Source organism: Microtus pennsylvanicus, chromosome 3 (genome assembly GCF_037038515.1).
Source record: "Microtus pennsylvanicus isolate mMicPen1 chromosome 3, mMicPen1.hap1, whole genome shotgun sequence".
Classification (NCBI taxonomy): Eukaryota; Metazoa; Chordata; class Mammalia; order Rodentia; family Cricetidae; genus Microtus; species Microtus pennsylvanicus.
In genome coordinates, this window is record NC_134581.1 from 17,040,593 (window position 1) to 17,059,514 (window position 18,922).

At 47.5% G+C, this 18,922-nt stretch overlaps 1 protein-coding gene across 1 annotated transcript; it reads right to left on the reverse strand.

Annotated features, from left to right (window-relative positions):
- Positions 1-6,401: 6,401 nt before the first annotated feature.
- Iqcf6 (IQ motif containing F6) lies at positions 6,402-6,994 on the reverse strand. Its single transcript, XM_075967709.1, has 2 exons — positions 6,926-6,994; positions 6,402-6,770 (listed from the first exon to the last, which is right to left on the reverse strand). Exons 1-2 carry the CDS (start codon positions 6,992-6,994, stop codon positions 6,402-6,404), a joined length of 438 nt encoding a protein of 145 aa, XP_075823824.1.
- Between the last annotated feature and the right edge of the window lie 11,928 nt (positions 6,995-18,922).

Genomic DNA, 18,922 nt, shown 5'->3' on the forward strand with positions numbered 1-18,922 from the left:
CTCAATCTATTTCCTGTTGCCTGTGGATCAGGATGTAGCAGCTCCTTCTCCAGCAGCATGTCTGTCTGCAAACCACCATGTTCCCATGCTCCATTATGCTGCCATGATGATAATGGACTAAGCCTCTAAAACTAAGGCATCGCCTCAGTTAAATGTTTTCCTTTATAAGAGATATATGCTCGTGGTATCTCTTCACAGCAATAGAAACCCTAAAACACATACACAACAAATAAATAATAATTAATTTCCTAGGCATATCTCAACATAATTAACAACCACAAAACGACTCCTTACCAACTTGACATACAAACAAATCCCCTATACTTTTTTTTTTTTTTTTGAGACAGGGTTTCTCTCTGTAACAGCCTTGACTGTCCTGGAACTTGATTTGTAGATCAGGCTGGCCATGACCTCACAGAGATCTGCCAGCCTCTGCTTCCTGAGTGCTGGGATTACAGATATGAGCCACCACTGCCCAGTCTTACACACCTAGTAATACCTGCTGAACTCAAACTCATGATAATCCTCTTGCATCAGCCTCCAAAGTGCTGGTAACAGAAGCATTGCTTTCCTGGAACAATGGTTGCAGTTGGCTGGTATTTTACTTGGGTTTTTATCTCTATACCTATCTGGAGAATGGTCTCAATTTTCCTCTTTTGTAAGACACTTGTCAGGTCATGCCTTTACCAGAGAGCACTTGTGGCGTTGTTCTAATCCTCGGGATCATCTGCTGTTTAGCGTTTTGTAGACCCTGTCTCGTTAAGTTCTGATTTTCCTTGGTGTCTGTGCCATGTGTGTGCAGGTGTGCAGAGAGTCTAGAAAAGAGCGTGGGATTCCATAGAGCTGAGGTTATAAGTGAACAGGTGGTTGCTAGGTAGCCTCATGTGGATGCTAGGAACAAAACCCCAGTCTTCCAGAAGAGCAGCAAGCACTCCTAACCATTGAGCCATCTCTCCAGCCCCTGTAGAACCTGTCTTGGTGGTCAAGGATACCATTGCCATCAGTGCCCATTTTACCCTTAAAAGCCACATGTATTTTCTTACTGTGTTTGTGTGTGTGTTCAAAGATAAAAACATTAGATTAGGGCTCCTACAGGTCCCCTAAAGAAGCAGCTGACAGAGTGTTTAAGAGCCCAGTTCTGGGATCAGATGCTGTATTTGAGCCTTGGCAGCCTCCACCTCTCACCCCTGTGGGCGTTTTGTTCTTCATTTTCCCCCACCTCACACAGTCCTTCAGTACTTGGGCCCCCTTTTCCAGGATGTGGTCCTCTCTGATCCCTGGAGGCTCTTCTCCTGCTCTTCATGACTGCGTGAGCTTTGGGGGATGAAAGTAATTGGCTCGTCTTCATTTTCTTCTGTCTCGAGAGAGATGACTAAATGTGTTTGAAGACGGGCTCCTTCCTGTTACCTTTCACATCTCTGGTTTCAGCCCACAGCTTCCTTTCATTTCAGGTGTGTCCGTCATAAACAACATATGGTTAGATTAAAAAACCCACGAGGTTCTGTTAATGAATTTTACCCATTTTCACTTAATACAGACTAATTCTCATTTGGGGGTCTTCTCACACCATTTCTTCATTTTAGCAAAGGCAGAGAACGGTTTCCACAGCACCCGCTGTGCTGTGCAGAGAGCCTGATGTCAGGCATTGATCTGTTCATGGACACTCTCCCTTTCTTCTTCAGCCACATGGGAAGCTTACAATTCCACTCTCCTTAAAATCTGATACAGCTGGCCAGGCAGTGGTGGCACAGGCCTTTAACACCAATACTCAGGCGGCAGAGGCAGGCGAATCTCTGCGAGTTCAAGGCCAGCCTAGTTTACAGAGCTAGTTTCAGGACAGCTAAGACTGTTACACAGTGAAACCCTGTCTCGAAAAACAACATAAACAAAAAAGATTAGACACAGCACTTGGCTAACTGAGCCAAGTGGGGATAAAGAGGCTGGAGACACAGGTCATCCTTAGGATGCAGGTTCAAGCCACAGCACTCGGAAAGAATGACACTAGAGGTTGGGAGATGGCTTGGTCAGTTGGTACGGTGTCTGCTGTGTGATCATGAGGTCATGAACTCAGATCCCCAGCACCCATGTACCGTAGCGTCAGTGATGGGAGGTGGGCCCAGGTGCATTTCTGGAGCCCATTAACCAGCCAGCCTAGCCGGTCCAGGTTCAGGGAGAGACTCCATCCTAAGACAAGAGAACAATTGGAGAAGGCACCCAACATTGACTTCTGGCATCCATGTGCACTTGTTTGCGCGCGCGTGCACACACACACACACACACACACACACACACACACACGAAGCAGAAGTGAAGTGACATTTCTAAATGGTAGGTTAGAATCTGTAGATTCTTTTCCCCGCCCCTTCCATCTCATTAGCGTCAGTACAGCCACAGGAGCTCGCACACCCACATCCACATGGGATGGCATGGGGTGGAGTGGCCAGGGGGACCAGACACGCACACGGAGGAGGCGTGTGCCTGAAGCACAGCAGGCTTTGTGTGAGAAGTGCACTCCGTTCAGCCACTGAGATCTGCAGGACTGTGTCACAGCGGAATCTAGCCTGTCAAGCTATGCCCAGCTTCAGTCATGATGGTCATTATGGTCCTCACGGCTGGGAGGGTCACGTAACAGTTCTGGCCCATGAATCGTAGGTGGAGGTCATGGGGCTTGTTTGTCTTTTAGGTAAGGTCTTTAAAGGAATTAGCTCAGTAGACACAAGCAGTTTCTCTCTTTGCCCTTCCTCTTCTTTTTCTCAAGTGTAACCTGGGGGCTGGACCTAGGAAAGACATTGACAACAAGAGGGCTTGAATTTACCCTAGAAGGACCACAGGGCACAAGGTTGGAATGGGACCACTCTACTGAGAGTATCTACGGCAGCTACACTTTGGACTTCCCATGGCTGAGCTTCATTTTGATAAGGGAAAACAAATTTCTGTTTCGTTTCAGAAAACTAGTCAATGGTTTGGGGGTTTCCATTCCTAACTGCTCATCACAAGTTGTTTTGTTTTGTTTCTCCTGTGGAAGCTTTGAACACTTCAGATGTGGGTGAGAAGTTCCCAAGCTTCGGTGACAATCAGTGCATGACCAATTGTGTCTAACTCACACCCCTAAACTAGTCATTTTTCTTGTTTCTGTAACAGACTACCTGACCTCCTTTGAAGGAGGATGTGTTTGTTTTGGTTCTCAGTCGAAGAGGACACAATCATCCTGGTGGGAAAGGCGCAGTAGTGGGAGCCCTGTGTCCAGTCATTGCATCTTCAGTCGGGAAGCAGAGAGAGATGAGTCCTGATGTTCGCTCCCTTCCTTTGATTCAGTCTGGAGTGGTCCTGCCTATGTTCCAGGAGGAGCTCCCCCCGACCCCCGTCAAACCTCTCTGGGAATACTGGCGCAGACACATCCAGAGATGTGTCTCCTAGGAGGTTCTAGATCCAATCGCATTGAAAACACCAACCATTGCGTCCATATTTCCCCTTCCTGGGTTGGTTCTTGCAGTTAACCCTGCATCTCTCCTGGATGCCATGCTATCCTCTGCCCACTCTCAACAGGTAAAACTCCTGGGGTCTCCCACTTAACCCCATTTTCTATACTGCTCATGGCCTTAGGTGGTGAGATTTTTCATATTCTCTTTGGCTTCTTGTCTGTGTGTTAGGTCTCTTTTAACCACAAATCTTTTTGGCATTTCTTTTTTCCAATGTCTTGGGAGTCAGGAATATTGGCTTTTACGCAGTCCCATAATGGGTGATTTATCAGGTGAGGAACTTGAGAGCACAGGGTAAGACATTGGGGACAAGGAGACTAGATGCATGCCTCCTGGGGAGCCATTGCATGATGGGCCTTTAATGAATACTTAAGAACCCTATAGCCTGAGCCAGTCTGAGGGTTAATATAACTCTTTATTACTAGGAGAACAATCTGGGGCATATATCTCCTGGTAATGCATACATCAGCAGGGGAGTAACAAGAGTGAAGTTCCAGGTCCTTCCACCCCTGTCCTGAAGCTGCAGGCCTGGCCCTTCCCCGTTTCAGTGCGCATAGTCTCAGGAGTATCTTGGGCAGCTTGGTTCTCAGCAACAGTGAGGAAAATCTAAAGGGTTTTCCTGTAACCTCGCCCCCGCTGAGGAAAGGGGGCTCATTTGAATGGCCGTCACTGGCCACAGGAAAGCCTCTCTCCTCACCCACTGCTCACCTAGTCATTTCCTCTTCCTTGGAGCTTCCCAGTGGACCCTATCGGTCCAGACTGTCCGTGCTTTCTCAGGACCACAGACTACTGGCAGGACACTAGACCTTGTATCTTCCTCCTTCTGGGTCTAGCTTTGAGTCTCCATTGTTTGGACCTGTGTGGTCTCATCTTCCTGCTGCATACCTGGTGGGGCAAGAGACCCGGTCTACTTCCCCCTCCGGAGCTCATTCTACCCAAGGGACCAGGATAGGCTGTGGCTTTCTGCTGCCAAGTGTTTTTGACCCGAAGCAGTGCTCCCTCCTGGGCCTCACTTTACTTAGCACCCTTGGGCCAGTGGAGCACACAAAGCCTTGACAATCAATCCTTGAACCTGCCTGGCTCGGGTTGGAACTCTTCAAGACCATCTCCATGTAAGATTATATAGGCTCGTTGGAAAGCATTTAATTCAGCAGTTCCCAATTGTGGCCACACATCGGACTCTTTTTTTTTCCGTGTTGTTGTTGTTTTTATTTTTTTGAGACAGAGTTTCTCTGTGTAGCTCAGGCTGTCCTGGAATTCACTTTGTTTACCAGGCCGTCCTTGAACTCACAGAGATTCTCCTACCTCCCTCCCTAGTGCTGGGATTAAAGGTGCGCACCACCACCACGTGGCACACATTGGACTCTTGATGTTGACCTCATCCCAGCATATTCAAAAGGAGAATCTCTGGCTGGATGGTATTTTTCAATGGCTTAGGAGAGGCTCATGTTCTACCAGGAGGATCAGAGTCATCAGCCCTTGCCGTCCCGGGTTTTAAACACTTCTCACTGTTGAGATGGCAACAACACAGCCTGTCTGGGAGAACTTCCCTCGGGCTCAGCTTCCTGTCTTACCCATCTCACCTCATTCCTGGCTGTGAGAAGTGGGAGAAGAGCTCTAGCTGGAATTTATAGAGGGGTCCCTTGGAAGAACGACATCCGTTCAGAAAGTCAGGTGCCCAAATGCTTCCCTGTCCTCTGCAGCTGTGGGAGGTGATGGGAGCAAACTGAACTCTGAGCTCTCGCAGCTGCCTCTGCTACTCTGGAAGCTCCTACACACACACACACACACACACACTTGCACACATGCACACAGGCATGCACACACATATGCATGCATATCACATGTACACACACACACACACACATGCACACATAGGAGGAGTTGGGATTAGGAAAAACCTTCTCCAGCAATAATGCCATGAAGATCCCTGCCTCTTGCACACCAACTAGCTTCCCTTCCTACCCTCCATGCAGGGCCAGCCACTCCCAGATTCTAGGGAGCGGAAAATCTGAGGTTTCTCAGATTTTCAGAATGAAGCTCAGACTCCTGAGGGACCCAGTTAAGAGGCGTCTTAAGCTTAGAAACAAGGCAGAAATGAGAGAGATGAGGCAAGACAGTGAGAGACCAGCAAGCTGAGTTCCGGCCCCAGCCGCTGAAGCTGGCCCAGCAGAGGAGACAGTCCTAGCGGGACCAGCCCAGCTGCTTCTGAGGACAGTAGGATCTGGAGTCTGTGAGCCCAAACCCATGGCCTCCAGTCCTACCCTGCTTGTGTATCCACCCCAGCTGCCTCCTCCACTCCCAAGCCATGCCTGCTTCTCCCAGGGAGTGGCCAGCAGAGGGAAGGAAACCTTGATGCTCAGCCTCAGGGGACAGGGGTAGCAGTCACAGCTGCTGCCCCCTCCACTCAGCTCTGGTTCTCCACAGGGGCTGGCTCTGGAGCAACAGCTTCCCCCACAAGCCCACGGGACACGTGTGTCCTGCTGCTGCTCCCCTGAGGTGTGCTGTCCTCCTGGCTCCCTGCCAAGCCCTGTGCTGGCCCTCAGGGCCCTGAGGTTTAGGATATGGAATCCCTATTTTCCCAGTTGGCCCTGCTTTTTAAGCTTTTTTAAGATGCTTAGGCAGGAGCCACAGAAGAGCAAAGCACAAGGCCTATTCCCATGGTGGAGGGATCCCCATCCATCTGATGGAGGCATCAACACCTGGGCTGAGCCCTGCAGTCCCTTTTGTGCAAGATTGGCTAAGAATGACATTAGGGGCAGGGGCCTCAGATGGGTCTCTGGACAAGGGCACTGTGCCACACTGGGGAATATATGAAAGGTAAGGAAGTTAGGTGCTAAATTCTCTCTGTGGGTCCAGTCTGTGGTCAGTAAGTGTCTTTATTGGGAGGGAGATCCAGCCCCCCATGGCTTTGCCAGCATCCTAGGTCATAAGAATTTCGATATCAAGCTCCAGCCGTCTGGCTTTGACCTCATAGTGACCCCGGATCACGCCTCGGGTTTGACTGGCATGCCAGCGCCAGTGAGACTGGATGATGCGGGCTGCTTGGCGTGCCTGGAGGAATCGTCTGCGGGTCTGCCACATGCGGACATGTGCCTGCATCTTCACCACTGCCCATTCCTGGCAGGTATAGAGTTTTAGAGCCAAGCACCGTCTTTGCTCCAGCAACTTTTTTTGCACCGACCTCCACCAGCACTGGATGACCCACGCTCCAAGTGCCGCATGCAGTAGTGTCCGCCGGACCATGTTGCCTCGCCACCATGACTGAATCTTTATGGCTGTCTTCTCTAACTGATGGGGGAGGGGACATAGAGATGTTCAGTGAAGCCATTTCTCTGCCATTTCTATCCCTACTTCTAGTACTTGGGAGGAAAGGGTACTTGGCTTGGGCTGTCCTGCCCTGTCATCTCTAGACCCTAGTCATCTGATCTCCAGCCCCTCCTCACCTTTGCACACTGCTCATTCGCCAGGCAGTTCTCTTCTGAAAGGGCTGTGCTCACAGTTTGTACGTCCATGGCCTTGGTCTTTGACACTCACCTGTCATTTAGGCTTCCCTAGTTTTCAGCCCCGCCCTCAACTATTAGTCACATGCCATCATTAGACTCCGCCCATCTGCACAGGAGCTTTCTCCTCAGGCCCTGTCTGCCTGCATTTTAACCACAGCCTTTCTTCCTTCTGGACTGGGCTCTCTATTCATGTACTCCCATTCTGAGGGTGGACAGTTTGCTGTGGCTTCAGCGACTTCTCAGACTCCTCCCCACCTCCTGGTAGCAGTGGGGGAGCCATACAACTTCCTTGCAGGTAAGAATGTCTTTAGTTAAAGGTTCTGAGAGACATTGGTGGTTTGGGGAGGCTTCAGTGTCAGGGATCCTGGGAGGGCGCTAGGCAATGTGAAACAAAAAAAAAATGTGTATTTTTGTCCACATTTCTTAGCTTTGATTAGAGCGGGCCTCTGCCTTTTCTTCCCTAGACTCCCCTGTCAAGTCTCCCGGGGCTTTGTGTGGAAAGACAGCTTCTTTGGCGATGCAATGAACTGAGCTGGGATATGGCTGGCTTAAATTAACAGCATAGCCCTGTGTGCGTCACAGTTGCCTGTGAGCACAGGGACTTCTGCTATTCCTGTCATTCTGCAGCTGCTGTGTTCATTCACCCTTTGTCACAGCATAAAGATGTAAGGACAGAGGTACTGCTATTGTGACATCCTCGTGTCCCGCAGAACCTGGCACCAAAAGTAAGTGAATCGGAAGGAAAAGTAAGGTTTGGAAAATAGGGAGCCAGAAACCTACTGGAGAAAACCCTTGCTCATGCCAGGTGCAAGATTCTCTGAGATATTTTCATCAATATCTTAAAAATCATTTGTTTTTACATACGTGTGCCTGAGTGAATGTATGTATACCATATGCATGCAGGGGCCTGGGTAGGCCAGAAGAGGGCATCAGATTCCCTGAAACTAGAGTTACAGTAGTTATGAGCTGCTGTGTGGGTGCTGAGAACCAAGCCTATGTCTTCTACAAGAACAGTAAGTGCTCTTAACCGCTGAGTCATTTCGCCAGCCTCTTATCAGTTTGACTAAAGCTGAAGTTCTTTGTTGTTGAAAACATACCTAGTGATACAATGATACAAGTATAAACGTAGATAATTTTCTTTCTTTTTTTCTCCACCTACATTTTTGTTAACGTATAACTGGGAATTAAACCCAGGGCTCTTTACAGGCTAGGCAAGCACCTCTCTCCCCAGTCATTTCTTTTCTTTTATTGATGGGAGTTTTGTGAGATAGAATTGGTTAGAATTGGGACTGAAGATCTAGCTCAGTGGGTAAAGTGCTTGTGCGAGCCTAAGCCCCACGCAGAATGCTGGCCATGTTGGTGTGCACCAGAACCTCACATAACTCTGCCCCATGCAGAATGCTGGCCATGGTGATCTGCACCCAGATCCACATACTTCTGCCCCATGCAGAATGCTGGCGAAGGTGGTGTGCACCAGAACCACATACCTCAGCCCCATGCAGAATGCTGGCCATGGTGATCTGCACCCAGAACCACATACCTCAGCCCCATGCAGAATGCTGACCAAGGTGGTGTGCACCCATAACTGCATACCTCAGCCCCATGCAGAATGCTGACCAAGGTGGTGTGCACCCATAACCACATACCTCAGCCCCATGCAGAATGCTGGCCAAGGTGGTGTGCACCCAGAACCACATACCTCAGCCCCATGCAGAATGCTGACCAAGGTGGTGTGCACCCATAACTGCATACCTCAGCCCCATGCAGAATGCTGACCAAGGTGGTGTGCACCCATAACCACATACCTCAGCCCCATGCAGAATGCTGGCCAAGGTGGTGTGCACCCAGAACCACATACCTCAGCCCCATGCAGAATGCTGACCAAGGTGGTGTGCACCCATAACTGCATACCTCAGCCCCATGCAGAATGCTGGCCATGGTGATGTGCACACATAACCACACATACCTCAGCCCCATGCAGAATGCTGGCCAAGGTGGTGTGCACCCAGAGCCACATACCTCTGCACCCATGCAGAATGCTGACCAAGGTGGTGTGCACACATGACCACACATACCTCAGCCCCATGCAGAATGCTGGCCAAGGTGGTGTGCACCCAGAGCCACATACCTCTGCCCCATGCAGAATGCTGGCCATGGTGATGTGCACACATAACCACACATACCTCAGCCCCATGCAGAATGCTGGCCAAGGTGGTGTGCACCCAGAACCACATACCTCTGCACCCATGCAGAATGCTGGCCATGGTGGTGTGCACCCAGAACCACATACCTCAGCCCCATGCAGAATGCTGACCAAGGTGGTGTGCACCCAGAACCACATACCTCTGCACCCATGCAGAATGCTGGACATGTTAGTGTGCACCCAGAACCACATACCTCTGCCCCATGCAGAATGCTGACCAAGGTGGTGTGCACCCATAACTGCATACCTCTGCCCCATGCAGAATGCTGGACATGTTGGTGTGCACCCAGAACCACACACCTGGGAAAATCGATAAAGATGGGTGCCCACTGGCCAGCCAGCACAGTCAAAATGGTGGACTCCTGGTTCAGTGAGAGACTCTGTTGCAAAAGGGGGGAGCAACTAAGAAAGGCTTCTTAAGAACTTGACCACTGGCCTCCACATGTACATAGCATAGGTGAGCAACTCCCCCCACATGAACATACATGCATACAATACACACACACACACAATTTTTTAAAGAATTTCTCAATCTCTGTGATTATTGGACCAACAACGTGGAGAATTTAAGAAAAAAAATCATGATTTAAGCATCCCAAGTGTCAATAATATTTTTTTTAGAAAACAATATAAAATCATCGCATATAGGAATACTCAAAGTACATACAGCTTAAGGTATAGGAAAGTGTTCGAGAGGTGGGGCAGTTAATATAAAGAAACATCGTGAACATGAGCTATCAACCAACTTTCAAAAGCTGTTGGCTGGCTGTGATGTCCTGTCCTAAAGGCTCACTTAACTTTGCATCTGCAATTCTGTGTGCTTTGTACTTTTCTGGAAACTGACCTTCTAAATACCATAAGCTTCAGGCCCTACAAAACCTGAATCGGCCCCTTCACGCTGGGAGCATCCATTGTGTAGCCAGATCTCCTGGGAGCTCACCAAGTACTCTGCTTCCAAGACTCAGCTTTAGGATTGGAGCCCAGTGATCCAGGAACAAAAGAACGAGCAATACAGAGCCGACACAAGCCCTTTGGGGTTTGCGAGGCCATTCTGGTTTCAGCACGGTTGCTCCTTTCTCTGTGTGGGAGTTTTTTTGGGTGTGGATGGCTACAGGACCATACACCATCCACGGCTCCCGTTTATACGTATTTGAGGCTCTTGCAACCTCATACACCAGCGTGGAGCTATCCGTCTGAATGCGTTGCAGGTCCAAACAAACAAACTCTTCGCATCGTGTTCAAAGTCCTGAAAAGAATTCACCGTTCTCCGGTTGATGGCTCTCCAGCTGGGTGAGAGCACACAGCTGTCAGTCATCCCAAAGGCATTCGTCTTTGTGGTGAAGCCCCCTGAGCTGACATCAGAAGTCCATGGATCCCACAGAGGGGGCTGTAACTCTGCCTATCAGATGAGGTTGCTGTGGTCCAAATGCCACTTCACTCCCCACTTCTGCTTATGCGTCTCCCCCTCCATCCTGGCTTTGGGGGAGGTTGCCATGGTATCCTGGCTTCATCTCCTTTTCGGTTGAACTTGAAAAAAAAACCTGTTTGTCCCTTTATGCTCACATATTTTTTAGTTTCGCAGTGGCAGCTGGTGTGCTGGGGAGTGCTGGGGTCTGACGCCGGTTCGAGTGTGCTCCATCCTCTAGAAAGTTCCTGTGTGGTAAAACTTGTCCCTAAAATGGCTGTGCTGGGTGATGAGACATCTAAGGGTGAGGGCTTAGTGAGTGGCCTTATTATTGGGATGCTGCCTTACAATTGGATTAATGGTTCTGGATTAATTTATTCTCAACCCCCACTCAAAGCCGTTGAGAATAAAACCAATTTCTGAACCACCCTCTGGCTTCCCCATAACTCCACCGTTCAGATGCCACCCACCATGAGCCAACACTGGTGACAGGCCCTTGAATCTCAGTAACTATGAGTTAAGTGAGCTGCTTTTCTTTGTAAAGTTCCTTGGCTCCAGGTCCTTTATTACAACAACAACAAAATGTACTAAGGCAAGAGGTGGGATGAACTGATTCTTACTAAGCAGTCATAGGCCATACTGTTTGCCCTGTTTCCTCATATCTCCCTCTCCATATAAACAGACTGAGGCCGGAGGATGAGGAGGGGTGGCCTGCTCTACCACCTCTGCCATATTCCCTTGAGAAGGGGTCTCTCACTGAACCTGGAGTTAGGTCAGGTAGCCAGCACATCCCAGCAATTTTCCTATCTCTGCTCGCCACAGCTCTGGAGTTACAGGCATACATGCCACCAAGTCCAGCTTGTTATGGGGTGTTTGGACCTGAACTCGGATCCTCAGGCTCATACGGTAAGTACTCTTACTCACGGGGCCATTTCTCTGGCCCCATGTTCCTGCTTGCTTGAATTTTTTCTGATTAAACATATAAACATATGATATATTTATTTCTCTTTTTGAAAACATGACTATTCATTCCATATTTCCTTCTGACCTTTCTTTTTTTATTTTTTATTTTATGGGCATTAGTGTTTTGCCTACATGTATGTCTATGTGAGGATGTTGGGGGTAATCAGAGACCACGTTCATTTCCTGGCCACCCAGACCCGAATAATCACACAGAAACTATATTAATTACAATACTGTTTGGCCTATTAGCTCAGGCTTCTTCTTAATTAACTCTTACATTTCAAATTAACCCATTTCTATTTTAATTTATGTATCACCATGAGGCTGTGGCCTACCGGTAAGGTTCTGGCATCTGTCTCCTTCGGCAGTTACATGGTGTCTTTTTGATGCCTACTCTCTATCTTTATCTCTGGTCAGATTTCCTGCCTGGCTATATTCTGCCCTGCCATAGGCCAAAGCAGATTCTTTTTTTACTAATGGTAATAAAACATATTCACAGAATTCAGAGGGGAATCCTACATCAGTTGGGCTCCCTGGAACTGCAGATACAGACAGTTGTGAGCTGTCATGTGGTTGCTGGGGTTTTTTTTGAGACAGGGTTTCTCTGTAGCTTTGGAGTCTATCCTGTAACTCGCTGTATAGACCAGGCCAGCCTTGAACTCATATAAATCCTCCTGTCTTTCTTTTTTTTTTCTTAAAATTTGTTCTCATTTTTTTATGTGCAGTGGTGTTTTGTCTGCATATATGTCTGTGTGAGAGTGTCAAGTCCCCTGGAACTGGAGTTAGATGCTTGTGAGCTGCCATTGGGAACTGGGATTTGAACTTGGGTCCTCTGCAGGAGCAGCCAGTGGTGGAACTATGTTTTAATGATGGAGAAAGTGAAGTTATCATTTCACTTTCTTTATATTGGTATGTAAAAGGTTTTACTTTCCATGAAATCTGTGATGGTTTGAATGAGAGCGGCCGCCATAGGTTCAGATGCGTGAATACTTAGTCCCTGTTTGTTAGAAATGTCTGTAAAGGATTAAGAAATGTGGCCTTGTTGGAGGAAGCAGGCTTTGAGGTTTCAAAAGACACATGTCATCCCCGTGCCCCCTTTGTTCCACTATCATGGACTCTAATCCTCTGAAACCATAAGCTCCAAAGTGAATGCTCTCCATTGTAAGTTTTACCACCAATAGAGAAATAATACAAGATCTAATTCTCTGCTTTGCCTCTGTTGCTTATGCTTTGGTGTCGTAACCAAGGAAACTGCAAAATCCCGGATCATTAGGAGTTGGTTGCATGCTTTCTCTGAAGGCATTTTGTAGTTTTATCTTTTGCAGTAACGTCTTCGGTTAACGTTGAGTCAGTATTTGTAAATGATGCCATTAGAATCCAACCACTCACCTTCATGGTGTTACCCAGTTGTTATGACATTTTGGTAAAGAGAATACTGCACTCCCCTTCCCCATCTTTGTACTCTTGTTAAAAATCAGCTGAACATGGCTAGGCGAGGTGGCTCATCTCTTTAAACTAGCACTCAGGAGGCAGAGACAAGCGGATCTCTGTGGGTTTGAGGCCAGCCTGATCTACATGGAGAGTTTCATTACATCCAGGACTACACAGAGAAACCCTGTCTATAACTCCACTCCCTCCCCATCAAAAATCAACCAAACATGGGTGCATAGGCTTATTTCCAGTCTTTTAATTTCATTCCAGCAATGTCTATATCTACCCTTCTGACACTACCATTCTGTTTTGATTACTGTAGTTTTATAATAAGTGTTAAGATTGGCAATTGAGAAGCGTAAGTCCTCCAGTTTTGTCTTGTGTTGTTTTCAAGATGTTTTTGGCTCTTCTGAGTCCTTTGTGTTGCCTCTAACCTTAACAATTAGCTTTGCAAGTGATTTTTTTAAGACAGTGGGAATTTTAATAAGGATACATTGACTCTGTAGATTTTTCTACCTGTGAACCTGGGATGTCTTTGCACTTACTTAGATCCTCTTTAGCTTCTTCCCACAGTGTGGTATGGTTTTCTGGATACAAGTTTTTGCACCTGCTTGGTTAAATTTATTGCTAACAATTTTATCCTTTTTTGTTGCTCTTGTTTATAGACCCATTTTCTTAATCTCCTCTTTGAATCATTTATTGCTAGTATGTAGAAATGCAAATGAATTTTACGCGTTGAACTTTCAGCTTACAGCTTTATTGAACCAGTTTCTCAGTCTCAGGACTTCCTTAGATCCTGTATTTTCTGTCTGCAAGGCCCTTTCATCTACAAATGGAGATTGGATCTGTCTCACTGCACTTCCTTGTTTCAGTCTCTGGCTAGAATTTCCAGAACAATGCTGAGCAGCTGTGAGGGAAGAAGATTCCCCACCTGATTAGCTGATTGGAGCTTGCTGGTTGACTAGACTGGCTGTCTAGTGAGTCTCCAGAGAGCCTCCTGTCTCTGAGTCCCAGCGCTGGGATTGCAGATGTGTCACGGTGCCCGTTTTTACATGGATAGAACTCAAATCCCCATGCTCGTTACCTGATCCATCGCCCCAGCAGCCCTGCTTTTAGAAGTAGGGTGTGTCACTATATAACCCCAGCTAGTCTCGAACTTACTACTTACAATTTAGCCCAGGATGGCATCTGGAGTATTGGGATTATAAAGGTGTGTGTGTTCCCTAGCTTCCCAGCTGATTCTTTGTCTTTTAATACACATTTATTTACCAATTTCTCACTTGCTTTCTGTGTGTATGAGAGAATTCTAAAAGACCATCCTCCTTCCCCAGAATATGTTATTCCTAATTTATTTTTAGTAAATTTTCTGAAATAATTTTATAAAATCTGTATGTTTTGTTGTGTGTAACTACTTCTATCTTTGTCCTGTTAGTGGTCATTTTGTGTTTCAACAGAGATTTTTTTAAGTTAATTAATTAATTTTATTAGATATATAGTGCTCTCTCTGCATGTATGCTTACGTGACAGAATAGGACACCAGATCTCATTATAGATAGTTGTGAGCCGCCATGTTGCTTCTGGGACTTGAACTCAGGATCTCTGGAAGAACAGCCAGTGCCCTTAACCTCTGAGCCATGTCACCAGCCCCAGAGATTTTCTTTAAGGCAAAGAAGTCTCCTACCCCAACTCCCAGTGTTTGCAGAAGTGCTCTGTGTGGATTTGGGGATATTTTCTGGCTTTTTGTCCGTTTACAGCTGTGGAGAACTTACATTAGCCTTCACTTTCTGCTTGTGTGGTGTCTGAAAGTTAACCAGAAACAAGGGAATGAGGTAGCGCCATAATGCTTAGGCCTTGTCGGTTGTGATGGATACTGTATGAATAATGGCGACAGCAAGGCTATGGGAATAGCATAATTCAACAAACATGATGAAGACGCTTCCTATGCTGATGCTGAAATGTTGTACACAACCGTTTACACCATTACGTAGGGTTGCGCCAAGAGAACAGGTCACATCCTTTACTTGGAGCCAGGGTGGGAACGGTGTTATTAATATCTGTACTTGCTGAGCCACAGGTGTTAGATTAGTTTGTGCTTGGCCAGAATTATTTATACCCGCAGCAGGTTGTTCTTCGATGGCATGGACCCCTTCCCTATCATCTAAGGACACAACATAGACACACGGACAGAGACATAGGTACACAGACACAAGAACACACAGCACAAATCAACCATCTGACACCAACCATCTGGGCCAGCAGCTCATGCACATGTCTCGTCAATACAGGGCTACGCTATAGCAGATTTGTGTGCTTGTTAAATTTGCATCAGCCTGATACCTTGAACGGATAGAGCTATGATGCTCATTTTGCCACCTGCCAATAAAAGCAACGGGCTTATGGGAATAAAAACAGCTCGCCTTTGTTGGGATGGACATGTCCTAATGGGGGATTGAAGTAAGGGGGGTTGGCTAGCTGACTATAAAGAGAGGTCAAAAGACACTGGGGCCATGCTGTGCTTTCTGCACAATGTGTTGTGATTCTTTTTAACTCTTGGGAAAGTCAGATCCAGATAGAATACAATGAAAGCCACTAACACATGGGGATTTCAGTGGATAGATGGGTGTAATTGGGTAGCAACATTGCAGGGTTGCCTTCAGGAAAGGGCTACTCACCTGTCTCCAGTTGGGTGACCGATAGATAGCATAAAGCAAAAGAACTGATATTTTAAATTCATAGGGGGAGTTGTTGGAGAATATAAGGATAATACTCTCCGTGGAGATACTACTCATTACCCTGAATATGGGCTGTGTGGCTGTGTGTACCCAATTACAGTGAGAAGAATGGTGACCTTATGGCTTGGAATTTAGGAGAGTTGATGTCTAAGAGCAAAAGGACATCTACTAGACAAAGATTTTAGCAGTCTTGGGGCCAGAAGCCTATGGGCAGAGGGAATTGTACGCCTAGTATAAAGAAGTCTCCTGGAGCATGGTGAAGGCTATGTGCCTTGGCTCATACCAACATTGCCACTCTTGATACAGTGTTTACCCATAAGGCTGACTCTCTCACAGATATCCAAGACACTATCTGCTCTGGTCCACCCCCATCTACAGCACTTCCAGGCTCCCTAATGAAACCACATGATGTAGCTGAATGTTTTTCTCTGTCCCGCTGGTCCCCCTTGACCGATTTCTTTCCCGCTCGCGGGTCCCTGCAGCCGCTTATGAAATAACTACTCAGAGGCTCAATATCAATTACGATTGTTTGGCCAATGACTCAGGCACATTACTGACTAGCTCTCACAATTGAATTAACCCATTTCTAATAATCTGTATATTGCCACAAGACTGTTGCTTGCTGGTGATGCTCCAGCATGTAACTCCTTCCGAGGCTACATGACGCCTCCCTGACTCTGCCTTCCTTCTCCCTGCATCTTTGTTTGGATTTCCTGCCTAGCTCTATTCTTCCTCACCATTGGCTGAAATAGCTTTGTTCGTCAACCAATAAAAGCAATGCGTATTTGCAACATACAGAAGGGTATCCTACAGCAACGTAACTTTCCTTAGCTTCATATAGCCTTTATGATTGGTCACTTGGCCACTATTTTCAGATGGAGGCATCCCACAAAGATGGGCCTGGGTAAGGATTTCCCTCCAGACTACTGGGCTGATGAAATACATAGTTCATTTGTGGTTATCCAAGAGTCGGTGAAAACACGGATGGAGGCCTGCTATGAGCCATAATGTTCTGCATGGCCAAGAGAACCGCACCTACTTCCACAAGGTGGCCATGGTAGGGAATTTGTTCTGCAGCACTGAGTTTCAGTGGAAAGGCAGGGCCATGACCTGGCAAGCAAAAGTTTGCACAAAACAACGCTACAGAATGCCAGCAAACATGCCTTCCCACTGCCGGGTGGTGGTGGCACACACCTTTAATCCCAGAACTCAGGAGGCAGAGGCAGGCGGATCCCTGTGAGTGCAAGGTCAGCCTAGTCTATAAGAGCTAGTTCCTGGATAGGCTCCAAAACTACAGAGATACGAAAAAAAGAGAAAAGGAAAAAAAAAAAGATGCCTTCCAAAGGGGAGGGGTATTTAGAGGATGCAGCTAGGAAGCACTGTGGAAACATGTAACCTGTGCAAAGTGTCCCATCTTTGTCATTGATTGACTGTTGGCACCAGGGTATCCAGCCCTCTGCCCTAAGGCCGAGGAAAAAGAGGTCCAGGTGTTTATAGGGTGCCTCTCATGGGCATTTGCCTGGCAGCCGGGCCTGTCGCCTGCTTGTTGGACTCTGACCGGGCGTCCTTCACAGGGAGCTGTTGGTACCTGGCAGATGCCTTTGCCTCTCTTGTCTGACAGATGTCCTGTTTCTGTCCTCATCGGCCATCAGTCTGGTGCTAGAGGCCTGCTCTTGTCTCCTGGAGGACTGGGAAGGATCGGGCCCGGGGTAGCTGTTGGTTCTTCAGATGGAAGGCATAGATTAAAATACACATTGCCGCATAGGAAACTAGTTTAAAAAGTTTAGTGCTTATAGATCCTGGTCAGGGAGGAATCAGTGAGTTGGGAGAGGAGACTACCTCTAGGTCACTAAATGAAAAGTCAAAAGCTTGTGGATAGGTGGATGGAGTGGGAGGGAGAAGTGAACACAAAGCTAGCAGTATATGTAAGGAATAGGACGTGGATCATTTTAAGTGCAATACTTGGATGGCCCACATACTAGAAAGACAGGGAAGCAGTGAGCCCAGTTTGTTAGGCCAAAACGCTGCCTATAAGGTTCAAGAGTGCAGCGGGCCGGCAAGACAGCATTCCACATCATCCTTTCCCTCCTTCTGCCTTCTGCATTCTGGCTTCCCTGTCTTCCAGGATGTTCCCTGTGCCGTAGAGGGGGTGGTATAGCTGTCTCATTTAGGCTGTGAGTTCAACAGCCTCTTTGTCTCAGCACTCTATCAGCCTCGGCAGTAATGGGGCCCACCGAAAGAAAGGGCATAAACGTAACTATTTAGAAAGCAGTTCACAGGTACAGAATGTCCCTTTAGCAGAACAATGGAAATAGCTTTCCCTGCTAGGACCTAGGACCTCCTAATCACAGGCCATGCCTATAGCACCAGGTCAACAGTACCAGATGTGAATCCCTTCCTTTGGCGCATGCAGCAAATCCAAGCAGAAAGGAGTTGGTTAACCTTATAATGGGCATGCCACTACTGCACTCTTGGGCACATTTGGCCTGGGAGGTGAGTAGTTTAGTATACAGTGTTCACAGCTGGGTAAAACTGATAACGGCATTTCCCCTCAGTGGCTGGCAATAGCATCTTCCAACAGTATGAATGCTAGCCCACAGGGAGGACACTCTCAGTTCAGTTCCAGCTTAACTTCCCAGTGTTCTGCCATCAAAGCATGTGGTATCTCCAACAATAGTGTCTTACCATTCTAGCTCTGGTAGGCGAGAATAACAGTATCAATAGCTCATACTGTCTGGGGAGACTCTCTGGCCAGCAGTTCACCGAAAGGCAGCCTGCCCCTGGCCCTGAGATCTTCCTTTGTATCGTTATGGATCCTGAGAATGGCTTTCCCCACGGGTGTGCTCTTCTAATGCCCATCAACAATCTTTGTTGTCATTCCCTTTGTAAGGACCCTCATTTCTCTTCTGCATGCATCTTCTAGAATAACAGGCACGGGGGAGCTCTTCAAAGCCTGCATTCTCCAAACGCCCCATGCCCTGGGCTCTTCCACCCAGTGCTTTCAGTTCGTTTTGTTTGTTGGACTGTTAATGCTTGTGCCAGGGGGTCGTGGCTAATGGATCTGCTTTCAGTGTTTTCCACAAACACCCTGGGTAGCTGCTCAGTGAACTCTGGCTAAATAAAGGCAAGCCCTTTAGGCCAGTACTGCAGGGAGACAACAGACAGGAGACAGTAAGTGACCAGAGTCCATGAGCCAGTGTTGC